Genomic DNA, 18,447 nt, shown 5'->3' on the forward strand with positions numbered 1-18,447 from the left:
AATCCAAAGCACAGCTTGTTCAAAAAAGTCACATCGTTCAGTGCTTCCCATCACCAAGCATAGACATGCACACAGAAAACTCAACACACTGTTCTCCTCCAAACACAGGGTTTGCTCTGCTTCATAACTTGGACAAACCGCTTTTGTGAATATCCTATTCAGGGCAGAAAGCTCCTATTTATTCCTGAATTCAGATGTAAATGGCTTCTAACAGCCATCTGCTGAAAATATACACCTTCATTTCTATGGAAGAGCAGCAGGGTTTTCTGATACTCACAGAACAGCCAGGTGTTGTGTTTGATATATGCTAGTAAGTCTCTAAACTTCTAATCAAAGACTTTTCCAGTTTATACTTTCCTGCTCACGAACTCATGCTGGGGCACTTTCCTCTGCTCAAGTTATGGTTAGGTACCACAGTGGCATGAACATCTCCATGGAGTCTCTCACTAGCATGTCTGGTACGGATGAACCTGAAAGGACAACTCAAACCAGCACTGGCTTCGAGGCTCACGCCCTAAGGATTCCTCCCCCCCCCCCAAGACAAAGATAAAAATAAATCATCTAATAATCCCTTCTTAATATTACTCCTTACACAAGGATAATTACAGATTGCAAAATAATGATTGCAAGAAAGAGATCTTTCAGCATACACTGTTTTTTTCCATTAGATTTGGAATTACAAATTGTAACTTTCTACTCAAAGATGAGAGATTTATGCTCAGGGATCCCATAATTTCTTTTGTGTTCTTCAAATAATTTTCTTAGTTTCTGTAGATACAATGCATGTAGCTGTTCAATCTCTTCAGTGGTGGGGTTCAAGTTCCGTTGTACAGGGATGGGGCTTCCCACTGTAAATCAAACAACAGCAGCATTAGCTTCATTGGTGCCTTTTTAAGTAGAGCTGCTCTCCCTCCTTTAACAGCTCCACCACAGCTCCCAGCGAGGTGGCAGAATCACAGCACAATTCTCTTGCCCTTGGGGTTGATTCTGCCTTTCATTAACCTAAACCCTGGGTCTGGTGCTCCACTTCCTTTTGCTCTAGTCTAGACCAAATTAATTTAACCCCCCCATCATTTCAGTTTGTCAGCAAAAGAGCACATGAGGAGGCGGTTAAGCTCTAACTTGAAGGAGCAGTTTACACTTCAATATACCATCCCATGGGCTATGTATTTTCTTTACAACGGGGCAGTACTCTGGCATTTAAATAAAATGCACCTTCTCACCATGTTCTGTTCTGATCTGAATCTTAAAGGTATCCAATGTGAGGAACATGCCTAAGAGGACAGAGGTGCCCTCAACCACACAACTGCATCAAGAAGACTGAAGGAAATACAGATATCCTCTGATTTATTCAAAACAGGTACTGCTGCACCAGCACCAGAAATGTTGTTGGCTACCTCAGCCTAGGAAGTGGTAGAACATAAAACCACCAAATCCTGTAAGGTGTCTCTGAACCATCCACTGCCCACAAATATCATTCCAACTGAAGCATTCTCCAGGCATGAGGCACTGAGGAAAGCCTGCTATCTGCTCTGTCGAGCAAGAGCGAGCATGGGAGGCAACTCCACAAAATGCACAGGGTAGCCTCCTCCTCCGCAAAAAGCTATGGCTAAAAAGCCTGTGATATGCTAAGAGAAGCTTCCAATGATCTCAGTCTTCCTTGTGTTGTTCAATCACTACAGATTTTGACAGCTGTTCTTGCACTGGTCACCGAGAGCTTAATAAACCCAACCAAGATTACAGAGGTAGTCTGTAGAAAACCAGAGTTAAAAGCACTCCTTAAGAGCTTTTACAAAGGGACCTGAAAATCCCTTTCAGCAGATGTTGCCATTTCAAACTGGCTGGTGTTGACTAAAGGGAAGGGAAGTCTAGCCAGAACCACAAAGGGGCTGATTCTGCAGGTTCCTGCTGCAGCTTTGGCTGCCAAGAGCTCTCAGGCCCTACGCAGCACTGAAATTCAGACTTACATGGCTAGAAGTGAGAACCCAGCCCTGGACTGAGCAATAACTTAGAGGGGGTGAAATCAATATACATCCAATACAGGATTTCGAGAAGCGTGACTGGAAACACCAGACAAGCCCCTCAAGCCCTCCTGCAGTAGTCTCTTCTCCTAAGAGTGGAGGCTTCCTGTGGAATTGGAAACTACACTCATCTCCTGCATTTTCTGTGCAGCTTTAAGCAACCTGCTTAATTTGATATTTTAGTTGATCCTATTTCTGAAAAGCACTAGTAATTTTCAAGAAAAACAAAATTACTTCACTCACCAAGCCCAAAACACTGGGACATCAGGGACCTTGGTTTTGCTGAACTCCTGCAACTTTGCATCTCCCTGCTTTAGGAACCACAGCTTCTGAATGAGGAGGAAACTTGCCAATGCCTGGCCACGTTGTCAACACGGCTAACCGGCTCGGGTGGAGCTCAGCGCGGCTCTGTAGCTTTCAGGAGCTGAGCTAACACTTTCAAAGCTGTGTTGAGCCATACAAAGGGCCCTCCCAAGAACGCAGGAACATGGTAAGGGATTTCATGAGATCATACAACAAAATCTGGTGCAAGACTCTAGTCTTGCTGATTTGAAGCACTCCCATCCTTTAGCCATAGACCACCTCTGTCCCTACAGTGAATATTACAGTGATGAAGATTTGCCTCAAAGTAAAAGACACTTTAAGCTTCAGAACAGTCTCATCAGACCAATGAAAAACTGCAGAAAATATGTCCTTCTCATTCCAATGCTTTGAAAACTTTTTGGCTTTAAATTAAGTGACATTTTTAGCCTGCCTGGGCACAATGCGGGCTTTAAAAATTAAGTATTTTCTAAAACATTTAACTATATATACTGATAAGATACAGAGCTGCATAAAATTTAACACAAAAAGAGACATATTTTTGTCTGAAACATTTTTACTTGATCCATACTAAAAATCGCACCATCCCTCCATTAAAGGGAGGGTCTTTTTAAATGTCCCTCGTGGAATACCAGAAAGGCTTGATTTACTTTTCTGTAGAAATAGGCTTCATGAGTTCACTCAGCTCAGATTCTGGACAAAAATGATTGTCCAAAATACACAGACAGCCAGCTATTCTCTTTGCATAATACCCAGCACTACTTTTTAAGGTGCAGTTGTCAATAGCAGTAGTTAAAGCCATTAAAAATCAAAAGATATTTAAGGCCTACACTCCAGTGATGACCAAGGATGAAAGCTTGTGGGGAAAAAAGCTCTTCCAAGCTTCCTGTTGACATGGCATGCCTACTCTCAATTAAACATAAACGGATCTTTCCATGGGGAAAAAAAAATGGGAAGGAAACACCCTAGGGAGCTGCAATGCCATCTAAGCAGCAACCTGCTGAAGGGCTACACTGCCGCAAGGCACCCTCTCTTCCCTCCTCCATCTCTCCCCCTGTCCCGATGAGCACTGGCTCAGGACTGCACCGGCTCCTTCCAGTAGCTCTGCCCTGGGGCACCACTGTGGTGGCCATGTGTCAACTCAAACACCCAGCTGCTGCTTCTCTGCAGGGCTAAGAAATGGGCATCTTACAAACATGCTGCAGCATCCAGATTCTGCAGCAACAGCTGCAGAGCTGTGGCAGCTCTGTGGTACAGACTGGACAACCCCCTGGGTTTCCTGGAGGATTGCTGAGGATAGAGACCTGTGAATATGTGAATGAACAATAAGATTTGGCCTGGGACAGAAAGGAAAAAGGGAAAAAATAATCCCCCCTTTTAATTGGGGAAGGACAGGAATTATTTATTTTTTAAAAAGGAAATACTTATTTTAAAGCTCACATACTTGCTTTAGATGCACAGTAACCAATTGTTTCTGTCAGAACAGATTTATAAGTTTACACAGATATTCGTAGCACACATGCATTTTTAAACTTTTGCGAAAGCATTAGAAAAGACACAGGGAACTTACCAACAGTATGAATAGGTTGCCTGTAAGGTATTAAACCAAAACTGTATTGAAATACTCCTCTAGCATGAAATAGTGGTAAAGCAAAGCCCATTATCTTCTGCAACTTCTCCTGTACATTTCTGAGCCATGAACCTTTGGGGTTTGCAACTTGCTTGAATAGATCATTTTCACCAAAGGAAAACACCGGGACCAGATGAGCCCTGTAAAACAATGAACACATTGAGAATCCCACATCAGCCTGCACTTGCACTGCAGTTCACATCAGCTGCGTGGAAATGGTTTCACAATAACCAGCACAGAAAGCTTTGGCAGCTCTAAACTTCATCAGCAACAGGCATTCAGCTCCTCTGATATGCAGCTGCTTGGGGTTTTTTCGTTTGTTTGGTTTTGTTTTTTTTTTAAAAGAAAGTGATTGGTATACAACTAGCAACTAGCTTTTGGGCAGCATTTAGTTGGTTGCCACCTGTCACAGCTTTTTCTGACAGCTTATAATCATAAAAATGAATAAATGTCTATATCATAATTATGATTATGATCTTATCCATCACTATTCCAGCAAGTCCACTCTTGTTCCACTGCATTTCTCCCTTGGCAAGCCTCATTGCTAACCTTATAATGCTCCCAGCGGGGTGGCGTCAAAACCAGATCTTGGCTTTCCTCTGCCTTTTGACTGGAGTAACACATGCACTTGATTCGGCACAAACACCGTGATAAAAACCAGACATCCTTACAGACATGATTGTTATGCCAAATTCCTCTGCTGTCCAATTCCCAGTAAAATCCTGCTTCCTCCAGACTTCTTCAAAAACACTAGCCTTCATCCATTATTACCAGAGGTCAAATCCTACTCACAGAAATTACACTAACTCACTGTGGCTCCTGCTATACCCTAATGTATTCTCATTCAATTCATGAACTGGCTTGGGAGGAAAAGCACTGACTAGCTCCTGGACAAACTACTTCACCTAATGGACTCAGTGCAGTTGCCTCCAACAGGCGAAACCACCTCTATATGTAAAACCTCAACTGCAGTATGTTTTTTGCTTAATGCTTAGTTTCATTAAATAGTATGCTACACAGTTTAAAAAAAAAAAAAAAAAGAAAAAAAAAAGAGTAGGGTAATCCTAAGCAGTCTCTACAGGATACAGAAGTATTTTGTTTGCTTTACTTAAGCCTTAGCTTCTATATCTTAGCTCCATTCAGCCCACACTATCTTTGAGATAAATCTTACTGTAAAATAGCAGCATTGCTCTGATATTGTTGGGATGAATTACTACAGAGCTCTGAACACCTGAGGAGGATGCAGTGAGAACAGAGCTGGCTGGAAGGTACTGTGGACAATCAAAATCCACCTGTATGGAAAAAACAACTGCTTCTACAGCTTCTGAAGCCTGAGGACCCCCAACGACTATTCTCACTCACTATTCTGACTGGTGCCTGCTCCATGGTTCTTCCTCAAACAGAGCATATGTTACCCAGCCACCTGTAAAGGAAGTATTGGAAAACCTGGTACATACTGTGGCTGTGTAAATACTCCACTTTTTACTACAATGCTAAGACAAACAGGAACATCTTGTGGTGCAATAGCACCCTGAGCCTGTGGGATTTGTTTTAACCTAGTAAAGCCTTTTGCAAGATGTTCTGTAGGAGGATGAGACAGAGAAATAAGTAACTTATGATTGTGCAACTAAAGATAAGTTAGCTGATTCATCATTTGTTTCACATCTTTAGGATTTCTTCACTTCACAGCAGGTACCTGTGCTACCTCAGACCAAAATGTCTTTTCCAGAAGTGCAGACAACTTTTGCTGAGATAATCAGACCACATTTGACAAGTTCCTAGCTGAGGAATGATGCCTTCTCTGTGCTGGCAGTACAGGAGCCAGGGCCATAGAGCACAGGTCTCTGCATTGCCCCTTCCTCTCTTGGTATTGGATGCTGCAGATGAAAAGCACCAGAAACATATGCAGGTACTGATGGTAGGTGGTTCTTCTTACCTGCCTCCTGCAAGCCTCCCTTGCCCTTTCATTTCTGCATGAGTTGGGAGCCTGTTTCACATTTTGATAACTGTTAGAAACAAAATGTTAAAACCAGAAGCAATTACTGGATGCAGAGTCTTTGGACACAAGCTCAGGAGTGCCAACAGTGCTGCAAGAGCTCTAACAGCTAGAGCCATACTCTCCTACTGTCCCACTGCCCTGCTGTATAGAAATGAAGTCAGGATTCCTACAATTCACATAGAAGCAGTTTTTATTGCCGGTGCTCAGACCCAGAATGACTTGCAGCCTGGTGGTTAAGGTGACCATCTGCGAGGTGTAGGTTTCAAGTCACTCAGGCAGAGACAGAGGTTACCACCCTAGTGGAGGGCTCTAGACCACTAAGCCTCTTTAAGAAAGAGGAGGAAACATTTGAAACAAAGGACTTCATAAGGAAAGAAGCAGCCATTCCTGTGTTTTGTAAGTGTCCTGATCTTGTCAGTGTTGGGGATGCTTTTGAAATCAAGGCCATGAGAAGGCACAGGTGTATCTAGTTTCTCAATCCAAATCAGTCTAGATGAGAGATAAGCACCAGACTTTGTGATCTGACAGATGAGACATTTAGGGACATGCTCAAAAGAAAAAGCACCTAAGTATCATTCTAAACTTTCTGGTTAAAAAAATAAAAGCTACTGATAGTGTTTAGGATCTCACTGGATCAATCAGCAGTTGAGCAGAAATTGAGTAAAGACTCATTTAGGCACTAAAGTCCTAATTTAAATACACAAGTGTTGTTTCTGGGTACAAATTTGACTAAAATGTTACTTTCTATCAGAGAACAGGTCCTTTATCAGACTTCTAGTGATATGTATAAGAAATCCTCTCAGAATATTTTCACACAGAATAGTTTCTAGAAAAAAATGTACCCTAGCACCCTGTGTGAATACAGAAAGCTCTTCTTCTTCTCAGAGACCACCTTTTTTCCACTTAATAGCTTAAAAAACTGTCACAATTTTCTCAAGACTAATATTTTTTTTCTCATTGCTTTGCATGTCAATATATAACCCTGGGAGCTGTTCATAAAGCTTAGCAGGAACAAGTCATTGGTTCCAATATTTCTAGTACACAAGATATCTAGACCAGTCCAGCACAAATACAGTAGCTTATACTGCATAAATCACTCAGAAGATATTAATACCACTTCTGTTTAGTTACGTACTGATGGCTGTTGGATAGTAAAAAGCAAGCTAGTTTTTCTTGAGATTTTAACTGAAAATTCTCAGAAACTTACTTTCGCAGATAACAATCTTCAAAAGAAAGTCTTTAGAATAAAGGTGAAAACAAATCTTCCTAGACCATAATTTTCAGTGATTTAATAAAACAAGGCCTAGCTTTCTTATATTTTTTTGTTTGCTTAAATTGATAAGAAAATTCTATCTTAATATAGCTTCAGTTTTCAGAACAGAAAACAGAATGTGTGCTCCACGCAGCAATAACAGCCAAGGTTTAATAATATTGTTTCATAATTCTTACTCTTCGCTAGTGCAAAAAACAACTGAAACAAAACACCAAGATATGCTAATAACACCTACTTCTTACAAATTACGCAAGTCAAAGGGAGTTTTCAACACTCCCAGATTGGATCTAGGTGGACTAGCTCCTATGCCAGACAACTTCACACTCTTAGACAAGTAATTCTTTAAAATTCTAATGATATGAGTTTACTAAATATAATATGAACCATATTTAAGAATCAATCTGTATTCAAAGCATGCTTACTACAGCAGCCCAGGTGGGAAACTTACCCATGTTTCAAAGCCATTTTAATAAAGCCCTTCCTCTTGAGGATGTTCAAAGTTAAACTTCCAGGATGTGCATTCAGAGATTCCTCTGCTCCTCCGATCACAATTATGGATGCGTGGCCGCCTCCTTCCTTATTCAGCACATACGAGACGCTCTCCTTGGATGCAGAAACCATTCCTTTAGGAGCAAACATGGATCTTCACGTACAAGTACAGCAGAATTTAAGAAATATTTTTAAATAGCTAAATTATGTTTCCAAATGATTACACCACAGGACAGGGTTCAAAGATTTGCATTCAACCCCCTCACTCTGCAACAGATTTGGTCTTAGGTAAGTCCTCTGATTTCACACTGATGAGCTAAATGCTGTTTGCCTGTCACAGGAGTTTTGAGACCTTCAGGGAAGAGTGTGCTCTTCTGCCAACTTAACTTGCCCTCAGAGAGATTCTGTGCCTGAGAACAGGAGAGCTGAATGGCAGCAGATACCGTTGAGAGGCAGCAGCTAAAGCCATAGAGCAGGCGCATATAAACACAGGCACCGAGCGTTTAACAGAATGAATAGAGAACTTGTTAACTCAAACATGATCTACAGGGCCAAGGTGATCCCCTTTGTTCTTTTCAAAGCTATAAATCAGCAGCTCAGGACCAGGACCTGGACTCACCAATCTATTAGGCTAAAATAGCAGAATATATGAAGCTTTCCTGATACTCCTGCTGATCCCGATACTTCTAATCAGAGGCACAGGGCTGTACGAGCCTTTAACATTGACTTAGACCTTGCTCTGAACTTGGCGCTTTGAAAAAAATTCCCTTTCTAGCAGATATGCATCTAACCCCTCCAGAGTTCCTTTGTGCCACAAGTTTTACTTCAAAGGCTCGTAGTGGTACCACTTACCCAGAAACCATGTTTAATTACATTGTGTTGAACTAATACAGTCTAAGTGACAATTTAGGGATCAAAGTGTGTTCTTCTGGATGCTAAGCAAAGACTTAATCTCCTGTTACGCACTTGCTTTTTTTTCCTATTAGGGACATTACAATGCAGATTATGAAAATCTCATAAGAAAAGGAAGGTGATTGTGATCTAGTTTTGCAAGTTGGCCACAAAGAGGAATAGCTTGCTACTGGAACAAGTTCAGACCCCAGTAAAAAGCTACTTCCATTTGCCACATGACTTCACAGTCACTGTTTCTCTGAAAAATGCAGCTGACCTGAGACTCACAAATAATTTGAGTGATGCTTGTTCACCCATCGCCATGCATTTTCTCTACAAGAGAAAGCAAGAGCCATTATCTTTCCCCAGGACAAATTTGTCTCCCTGCCGAAGCAGAGATGTCAGCCTGTGTGCAGGGCACTGTTCCCCACTCGCCCACGCAGCAGCTCAGTAGTGCAGCAAATCCTCTTCCCAAAGACGACAACTGAGACCTGGCAGGCTTCGGAAACAGGGAGCAAAAGACTGGGAGATGAAACAATGTGCTAGGAGCACGGCTTTCACTACAGGGAAGATTTTGCAAGTGTTTTATGATTTGACTGATAACCTGTATTATACCGAAGGTCCCCTCTGGTTGGTCAGCTACATACCTGTGAAAAACAAGCTACAATGCTGACTATTCTTCAGCATGCTTTTTACTCAAGTTATTTCTCATCTAGCAGGTAAATATTTGCTCCTACGGGTCAAGATGCCAAAAACTAGTAAAGCTGACTTCCAGGCTAGGCATTGTCTAAAACTTATCTTCTGCCACTGCCAATCCCTTAACTTATTTGCAAGCCTGAAAGAATCCCCTCAGAACAGCATTTGCATGGAAGGGCATTCTCTGGTATGTTGAAGTATACATGGATATGCGATTCTGATGTTAACCTGAACAACATCCTAGGCATGTTGCTACGAATGGAGCAGCTGAATAGCTTATCTTTAAGGTCCCTTCCAACCCAAACCATTCTATGGTTCTGTGATCTGAAATCACAGCATCTCTGTTGCATAAGAGCTAGATGTCTGTCTCCCAAACCTAATCTTGTGTACCTAGTCTTCTGCACTAGACCATACTTACTCAAATGTTCTAGTTCAATGAATTTAAGTAAAATAACTCCTGTATTAAACCACTGTGGTGGAATACTAGTCCTGATTTCATTACAGTGTTCTGTTCCCCAAACTTTATTGCTTGTTATTTTTATCTCTTATTTCTGCAGTACCACTCATGAATATCACCCCTTTATGACATGTGCTACTCAGAACAGAGGAAAAAGGTTTCTGTCTTTAGAGTTTACATCTCCATTAAAATTACACAGATTTGCAATATGGGACCTCAGTCAGAAGTAGGTCATTTACTTCTGACTAGAAAGATATTTGTAATGAGTAAGAGATTTTCCTCTATTTGTTTTACAGGTGTCTGTGCAATGACTAAAGAATGTTTTAAATTAATATGCCCTTCCCTTCTTGTAAATAGCTGGTACTAGGTACTGCTATCTCACAGTTCAAGGGGAAAACAGCAATTTTTTTCAGAAAGAAAAAAAACAACTCAATGATACAGTTTAACAAAACTATTAATAAAACCTTTAAAATTGTTTTGCAGCAACAGTTCATCATAAAATGGAGGTTTAATTTAGCACCAATGCTGATCCTTCTGAAGTGCAATTACTTACCATTTCTAGGTACAGGAATAGACCCTACATTTGTAGGAGAAGCTGCAATATGGAGCAACAGCTGAGACATTCTGCTTTTACCTACCAGCACTCATTATGTATTCTCTGAAGAAGGGACAGCCGAACCAGATGGGCATGATATGAAGATATGGAGTTAGCCCAGGAAATAAAGTTTTGAAACTTGGACCGGTGCAAAAGTTTCCGAAGGCTCCAGCTACCAGGACCCCGTGAGGGTGAAAGCCAAGTAAGTAGTTGTGATTTGGATTCAGATCGCAAGTTTTTATAAGCTGAAAAATAGAGACAGTGGAGGACATGATAATACTTACCTCAGAAGGATTCTCAAAAACAAGTATGGAGATTGCACATTGACAGGACACAGAACCGATGACAATTCATTTCCTTCTAAGAACTTTAAATTACTGTCCTGTTTTACAGCTGAACAAAGTTTAAATAGACATGTCTCAAGATATCATGTCTAGCATTTACTATGCTGAGACACTATCTTGTGACCCAATAGTCCAAGTAGAAAATCAGCCCTTGCCTCTTTTTGTCACTAAATCTCAGGCTTTCAATGTTTTAAATAGAAGATAAGGTCACCTTGGAGTAAGTCTTAGAATTTTACCAAAGATGAGTCTTAGACATTTGTCCATGCTCATGGCTATGCAAGCTCTGTTCCAATGTTTACAGTTCTGTAAGAAACCTTTTACTCACGTGAATGGGAAAGTATTCCCTAAAGTACTTCCAAACAGTCCAGCTTCTGACCCACTCGGACCGCCTGCCCCCTGTGCGTGGCGTTGCCCAGTCAAGGTAGAGCCACACCAGGTACAGAACAGCGAGGAACCAGAAGTTGCCCAGGACTAGGATCACAAAGAATCCACAGCAGAACTCTGCTACAAGAGACAAAAAAAGGAAACCATAGCAAGCATTAATCACGCCTGTCTCCTTTTAAGACCTTGAATTCCCAGCCCTGATATTTTTATTATGGATGCTACTCAAAATGCATACAAATTGAAGTTAGCTTACTCCATATTGTGTGAATGTTGTTACATTGAGGGTGAAACACCTACATGGGTGTATCATCTCAGTCTATATTTCTTACTCTACTGAACAACGGGATGAATAAGCCTAAAATTATGCTGCTTTACTTTAATAAAACAAAAGCATGACCTAAGGACCAACACAGTGGTCTTCTCTCTGTGGTGAACACTAATGTTTGGTAGAGAGTATCTGGTTTACCTAAAGCAAAATAAAAGGAGACAGCGAGAGCTAACAAAGATGTGATGCTCCAGTGAGCAAGAAGAAAGAAGGAGAGCTGAGGAAGGAGAGAAGGGAAAGGGGGACACAGCAAGATCTCTTCTAATGTCAGTCAATCACTTTTCCTTTCTGTTTCTTAACTTCTCTACCTATAAAATAGGGATGGTAGTTCTACTCCCTGTGAAAAATGCCCTGTGACAGGCCAAGGAGATGCACTAGACAAGACCAAAACATTAAGAGATTTCACTTCAGCCTCTAAACATGTCACTGTAAGTGGAAGCTCACTATGGCTACAGGAACCCAACAGCAGTTTGCAGTCCTGACACTTTCAGACCCAGGTTACTAAGAATGGTAACATCCTACTACAATAATGATACATAGGAAGTGCACTACACACAATTCAAAGAGCCAGAAAAAGTTGTCTGATTAAACACAATGTGTTACTTTGAGGCTCAACCCTGAAATAATTGTTCAGGGCAACTCCCCATGGAGACTTTATCTTTGCAGGACTTGCCGGATTTTGCACTCTTGCAGCAACACAAGCAGCTGCGGATGGACTCGGCTGAAGCAGGGTACAGGGGTACCTGCTGCTCTCTGCCCTGCAGTACACCCTGCAGCAGCCTGCTCGCTCTTACATCTTGTGAGCAAAACACATAAGGCTCATGGATCAGAGCAATTCAGCAGATGCTGAATTCCAGGTTTGCAAGGGAGCCAGGGCTTTCGCATCACGTATTTATGCAGTGGCAAGCAGAACAGCACCCAGTCCTCACTGGAAGTCTCAATGGGCAGAGTTGTACGAAACAGGCATTTTCCTGTGATATTTTACAAACCAGACGTAGTACTTTGTATGTCCCATAATTGACTGGCTTTCATGATAGCAACAGCCTGTTAGGTCCTAGAAGGAGTTACACCAGTGAAACATATTGAGCTAAATATGTAAGTAAATAGATAGGAGTAAAAAAATAACAAAAGTACAGCAGGCAATAATTTGGCTAACACAATGTAAATATTACCAGAACTGAAAACTCTGAAATTAGCAGATGGACCAACATCTGTGGTAACCCATGGACCAACATGAGTGGTAAAAACCACTCATCCTAGTTATGATCAGTTTCATTCAAGAAAGAGATTACTTGGGCACTGAAAACTCACAGCAGATACCCTACACCAAGCAGGTTTTGAGCTGCTGAAATTCAGAGTTTAACTTGGCCTATGGGCACTCGTGTTTCCTCCAACCTGAATACCTATTTTTTCTAAACTTCAGCCAACTTGCCCTTCTCCCTAGTTTTACTGTGACTTCAGAGCAGAAATCAATATGTTGTCATGGGGTAACTGAGAACTACCGCAAAGTCCAGAAACAGGGCAAGCAAAGCTGCTGGTTAGATTGAGTAGGAAAGAAAGGGATGAACATTCCCATTTCTGGCAGGGAATGAGCAGAAAAATAAAGAATTGCATTTACTCCAAGGAAGGTAGAAAGAAACAACCATAAACAAAACCTATAGCAGATTCAAATCTACTGTTTTGAAGGATACTCCATTCTTCAGTACCATCAGTAGAGAAGCTCATTGCTTCCTGCTTAAACAGGCAACCCTGGTCCTGCACAGAGAAGTACCTCAATAAGAGCTCTAGAAAAATACCACAGCTAACTGAGGCCCACAGACCTCCAAAGTCAACAGGGAAAACTCTCAAAAGCTGCAGCAACAAGTTCTAGGGGACATCATTAATGCAGGACGAGTAACACAGGTGACAGACGACACTCAATTCTACTGCTCCAGAAGGAAGAATCACTGGGAATCCCACACCAGCAGCACTTCAAAGTTGGGCAAGAAATATTTTGAGGAAAAGTCACTACCTGTTCTTTGAAGAAGAGATTCTGAAACTATAGACATTTCTAGGAATGCTAACCTGCACAGGATGCCAAAGTTCATGGTCTAAGTTTGAATACATCTGAGAAGTTTTTTGAATTGCCACAAATCAATTAATCTCAAGTCACTATGCAAAAATTAATAAGTGTTTATATTTCCGACCCTTCCTTGCAGAAGGACTTCTGGCTCAGTGCAGAATCACATGGCTTTTTACTATCAGGTTCCTAGCCAAATAGCTGAAAGGTGCTTTGGATCAAAGCATCCTTGCTGTGAGAGCTAATTAAATCAGCAGTGAGAAGTGCCAGAAAGTGGTATTCAATACTGTGCAGACAAACATCCATGAGATCAACAATCTCACAGCTTTGCTTTAGCTAGCACACGTTCCTGTGTGCCTGTCAGGTACAAGGAGATAAGTATGCTGTCAACACTTCCTAAGTAGGAAGTCTCAGTAGGACAAAGCTGATGTATTATTTTATTTGCAACAAGACATGCGAAGCAAATTCCTTTTACCACACCTCCTTATTATTTCAATGCATTTACAGCCTGCAAGATGAGTTAAACACTGATGACTCAAAACCAATGAACCTATAAACACAAAACCAGTGTTTTCTCCTTCAGAGAAGACAGTGGGTAAATAAATGGCAACCACTTTACCTAAAATCAAAAACAAATTCCAGGCAAAAGGTGAATAACTTGGAATTCATCACTTTCCTATATCACTGCCTCCTTGGATGTAGTTCCAGTGTACACCGTAAGCATAATGTTTTGCTTGAACTTGAATTAAAGCTTTGAAAATATCTCTATAGTGTATTGGAACAGTGGGGGGGAAAGGAAATATGGATTAAAAGACAGATCAATGCCATGGGACTCTGAACATCTGGTTTGCCAGTCCACATTGGCGAGTCCCTTTTCCTCCATCTCTCCATTTACAACATATGGATATACTCATCTGTTGCAAGAAAGGGATGAAAAATATTATACATAGTGTTAGCTAGCAGTGCTGGCAGCCATCCTGCCCTGTGATCTTTGAACACCTGATGCTTCGCTCATTAAAGAGGCTCTGAGTTTGCAGCCGTGGGCACCACATTCATAAAATAGTTAAATACCACAGAGATAGGAAGTACAAAACCAGCACATTGGCTGAGGAAATGCAGGTGATCCCAGCAACTGGATGCTCCAAATGCATTTGCAGTTACTAAGAAGTCAAAAATGTTTGAGTAATATCTATTGTAAGGGCCACCAAACCTAAGACTGTCCACTAGAAGACAAGCCTCCCATCACTCTCAGAGCAATCACAGACCACGGCCGGTCAGTGCAGGTGTATCGTAGGAGGCCAGGGTGCTTGTCTCAATCCTGCCAGCGCTCCAGGGTCTCCATAATATCCCACCAAGCCACACAAAGCAGCTCGCACCAAGACCTCCAGACCGCTCCACAACTCAGACAGGTCTGAGCTACAAGCCAGTCCCTGCTGCTTCCCACATGCTCTTAGCAAAGCCTTCTCTAAACACACTGTGCTGCTATATCTTAAATAAGCTGGAGACTGTCAGAGCTCAGCGATTTGAACCTCATCCCACAAAGGATGCAATAATCAGGACATCTTTATCCCACTGGCTTTCTAGTCAACATACAGGCACAGATGCTACTTTTCATTTTATACTTCTCTAGGCTTTATGAGTAGACAGGCATACTAATACACAAAGCAAGCTGAAAAGCTCATTTCTTACATCTACAGCCACCGGGGGGGAAAAAAAAAAAGATGGCATATTCTTCAACAGCCACGGCAACATTCCTACAGAACAGTCCTTTCCTCACCTTCAGTCTTCAGAGCAGCAAAGCCTCTGAGCTGAGTGCCTAAGGAACACAACATTGGAGGGAACATACAAGGAGAATGGCACAATGATATTTTTGTCCCTAATGAACATCTGTTCCCCTCTATTATCCCTCAAGGTACCACAGATAAGTTGATCTCGGCATTAAAAAAATATTTTCCCTGTTTGGTGGATTCTTTCACTAGAGGAAAAAAAATTTAAAATCAGTCTTTATTTCTGTAAATACTTTCTAAATTATATATAAATCATAAAGAAAGGGCTAGACATTTAAATGAAATAACACATACAGCAAATGGACTCCAACGGTTCCGCCAAAGGAAGATCTGAGACAACAGGCAACACCTGAGAGGAGGCAACACCTGAGAGGAGGCAACCTGCCAAGGCAACAGTAAGAAAGTTCACGACTCTGCAGAGTACTGCTCTGCAGCTTTTACATAGAAAGTATTTTTTGACAAAATGCTAGTACTATCCTGTTTAGAGCCTACTAGTCTGTGCAATTCTGTCAATATAAAGATTTACACCAGAAGCACAGGAACTTGCTGACACTTTTTACCCATGGCAGATATGGACTTCCCAGCAAAGAACAAGCTGGGAATTTATTTAAACTAACTGCCCTGGAAAATTGTTGAAGTCCACAGGAATTTGGTAGCCATCTCCAGGACTGATGTGGTAAGGAGGTCAGACTGAATACATATCAGTCTCCTGTAGTGGAAGTCCTTTGCCAGTTTACTGGTCACAACTGGGAGCCCCAGTCACAAGGATATTTGAGCATTCCTACCAAGGGAGCTGTATTTCAACACAACTACAATAACAAATACAAACCCTCAGATGCCAAGGTTTGGAGGCTGGTTTAAAGGTCTGTTTACTCTGGAATTTGGTTCCAATTCCCAAGCAAGCAGACCTTCCATTGGCAAATACTGATAAAGTAGAGATACAGAGCATTAGGCACTATTGACTTGCAGATAGAGTGGTCTGGATACAGTAAATCCTTGAGTTACTAATTACTAAATCCTGAGATAGCATGCCCAATTTAGTCTACATATTTCCTATTTATTTTATTTCTCCTTAGACATCCACAATCAGTTACATTCACATACAGGTTGCCAAGCCACAGCCTCTGACCTGATGCAGCACAGCCATTTTTCTCTTCTTACTCGCAAGAGATCCAAACAAAAATACACGGAGACATGGCTAAATTCCCTCCCTAACAAGCAGGTAAACAGAGGCAGCGTTCCTAGAACTACTAGTCAGTCAAGTATCAGTAAGTACCCTGTTATTCTCCCTGCTCACACATCAGTCCCTGCCCATGGGCCAGCAATAAGCTTTACAGACTGGGAAAAGCAAGTAGCAATACCAGCCAGCTCGCTAGGCCAGGCTCATAGAGCTCAGCTGAGTTTTCCTAGGTAGCAAAAGAACGTTTTTTAAAAAGGCTTTGAGGAAGAACAAGACCATTTCAGTGAGCTAGCTACAGCTGATTAATTAAATCAGCACCAGGTAACAAAACAATATGAGATGTTTGGGTAAAAGTTGGTTTTTGCTTTAGCACATTATACTGACACCTGCTTTCTCAACACTTAAGTCACTTATTCTTCCAGCAGCAATATCTCACTCTGGGGCAAATGTTGCATCATTTCTATTCTTTTGGGGAAGCCAGATCCATAACTCAAAACTGTCTCCAGCCAAGTTCAATTACCAGAGTGCTTCATCCTACACGCTACATGCACAGAAGTTTAATCACTAAAGAACAGGATACACTAATGTCTTTAGCATATAATTTAGTGGCTTCCTGCATATTAAAGTATAGCTTTTACTATGTACTGATTTTGTATTACTAAGTATTTTGCAAACAAACACAGGGGTGCATGCCCAACAGTCACTTCCTAGGTCCCCAGTAAGGAGAAAACCAGTGTACCACTGCTGGACCTTGAAAGTGAGACACAGAAGGTACACCATTCTCACCTACCACCACCTTGTCTCAAAACAAAATCCTGGTATCCTTGTCATAGGGTTAAACTCTCTCCCATTTCTATCTCTCATTGTCCAGACCAAGACACTACCACTCCACCCAAGTGACCTAGTTCCGCATTTGACTTTGTACACATTCAAATTCCACTGTCCCTTTTCACATCAAATGCATAGAAGTTAGCAGAGGAGAAGCTCACTGACTCACCTTCCAGCTTTATTTTCCCCAAAATGTTGTCATTTGATTTGTGTACATTAGAGAGGAAGAAAGAAAAAAAAAAAGGCTAAAGCACCTGCAAAGCAGCAGATAAACCAAATCTCATTGATTTTTCTTTGTTTACATTGTTTTGCCTTTAAATTAACCCTTTGATCTACCTGCTGCCTAGGCACTGCTCACCTAGTGATACAAACTGAACCTCACTCCCCGATGTGCAGCACTGAGGCACACAGCTCACCCCTGCAGCACACTTACATACCAAGGGTAAATCACTGCTCAATTACAGTGCGAGAAACAGAAAACCTACACTGGTTCCTAACAGGAGGATATCAGACATATTATTAACTGCAGCAAAATTAATTCAGTCAAAGTTCTTAAGAAAAGTATTTCCAAGCCTACAACCAAAGATTTCATGTGAAACACCAGGGACATCCATTGCCTTAATCGACAGTGACAATTTCTTTTGTGTATATGCACCGTGAAACCTACAGTACAAAAATGGGAGTGATGTAAGCTCTTTGTTCTCTCGTGGAGTTGGTCCAGCAGCACTTACAGGCTTGGAGATTTCACTTCTCCAGGTGACTTACTGCCGGGCGTTGGGCTGGAAAATGGCACAGAGAGATCACAAGGAGATATCAGCACACAGCTTCAGAGACAGACATGATGTGGGTGCCGCATGAGCTTGGAACGGGGCCAGACCTGCCCCGGGACTGTCAGCCCCTGGCCAAGACACTGAACCTCCAGTAACAGTAATCACAGGCAGCTATCAAAACTGTTTCAGCTTTTTTTCCAAAGTAGGTACTCTGAAATTGCAAAAATTCATGTATTTGCCATTTCAGCAGTGAAACACTAATGACTTGAAATTGTGCTTCAGCCTAAAGCTGCTTTTGATTTCTGCTTAATACAGAGAGAAAGAGCATCATTTTAGCATTCCTTGTTTTTCAGTTTTCACAGCTTTAGTTTTCTAGACTCCGCGCTGATACAGCTCTT

General features: G+C 41.6%; 1 protein-coding gene across 1 annotated transcript in view; it reads right to left on the reverse strand.

The window, feature by feature from the left end:
• Positions 1-652: 652 nt before the first annotated feature.
• Positions 653-18,447, reverse strand: part of MOGAT1 (monoacylglycerol O-acyltransferase 1) — a 21,063-nt gene continuing 3,268 nt past the window's right edge. Inside the window, exons 2-6 of the mRNA XM_010078231.1 lie at positions 11,042-11,220; positions 10,416-10,617; positions 7,693-7,867; positions 3,913-4,112; positions 653-848 (exon numbers count right to left, since the gene is read on the reverse strand). Coding sequence (XP_010076533.1) covers positions 694-848; positions 3,913-4,112; positions 7,693-7,867; positions 10,416-10,617; positions 11,042-11,220 — 911 coding nt within the window. The 3' untranslated portion in view covers positions 653-693. The remainder of the gene's footprint in view (positions 849-3,912; positions 4,113-7,692; positions 7,868-10,415; positions 10,618-11,041; positions 11,221-18,447) is intronic.

This window comes from Pterocles gutturalis, unplaced genomic scaffold, assembly GCF_000699245.1.
Source record: "Pterocles gutturalis isolate BGI_N339 unplaced genomic scaffold, ASM69924v1 scaffold38838, whole genome shotgun sequence".
Taxonomy (NCBI): Eukaryota; Metazoa; Chordata; class Aves; order Pterocliformes; family Pteroclidae; genus Pterocles; species Pterocles gutturalis.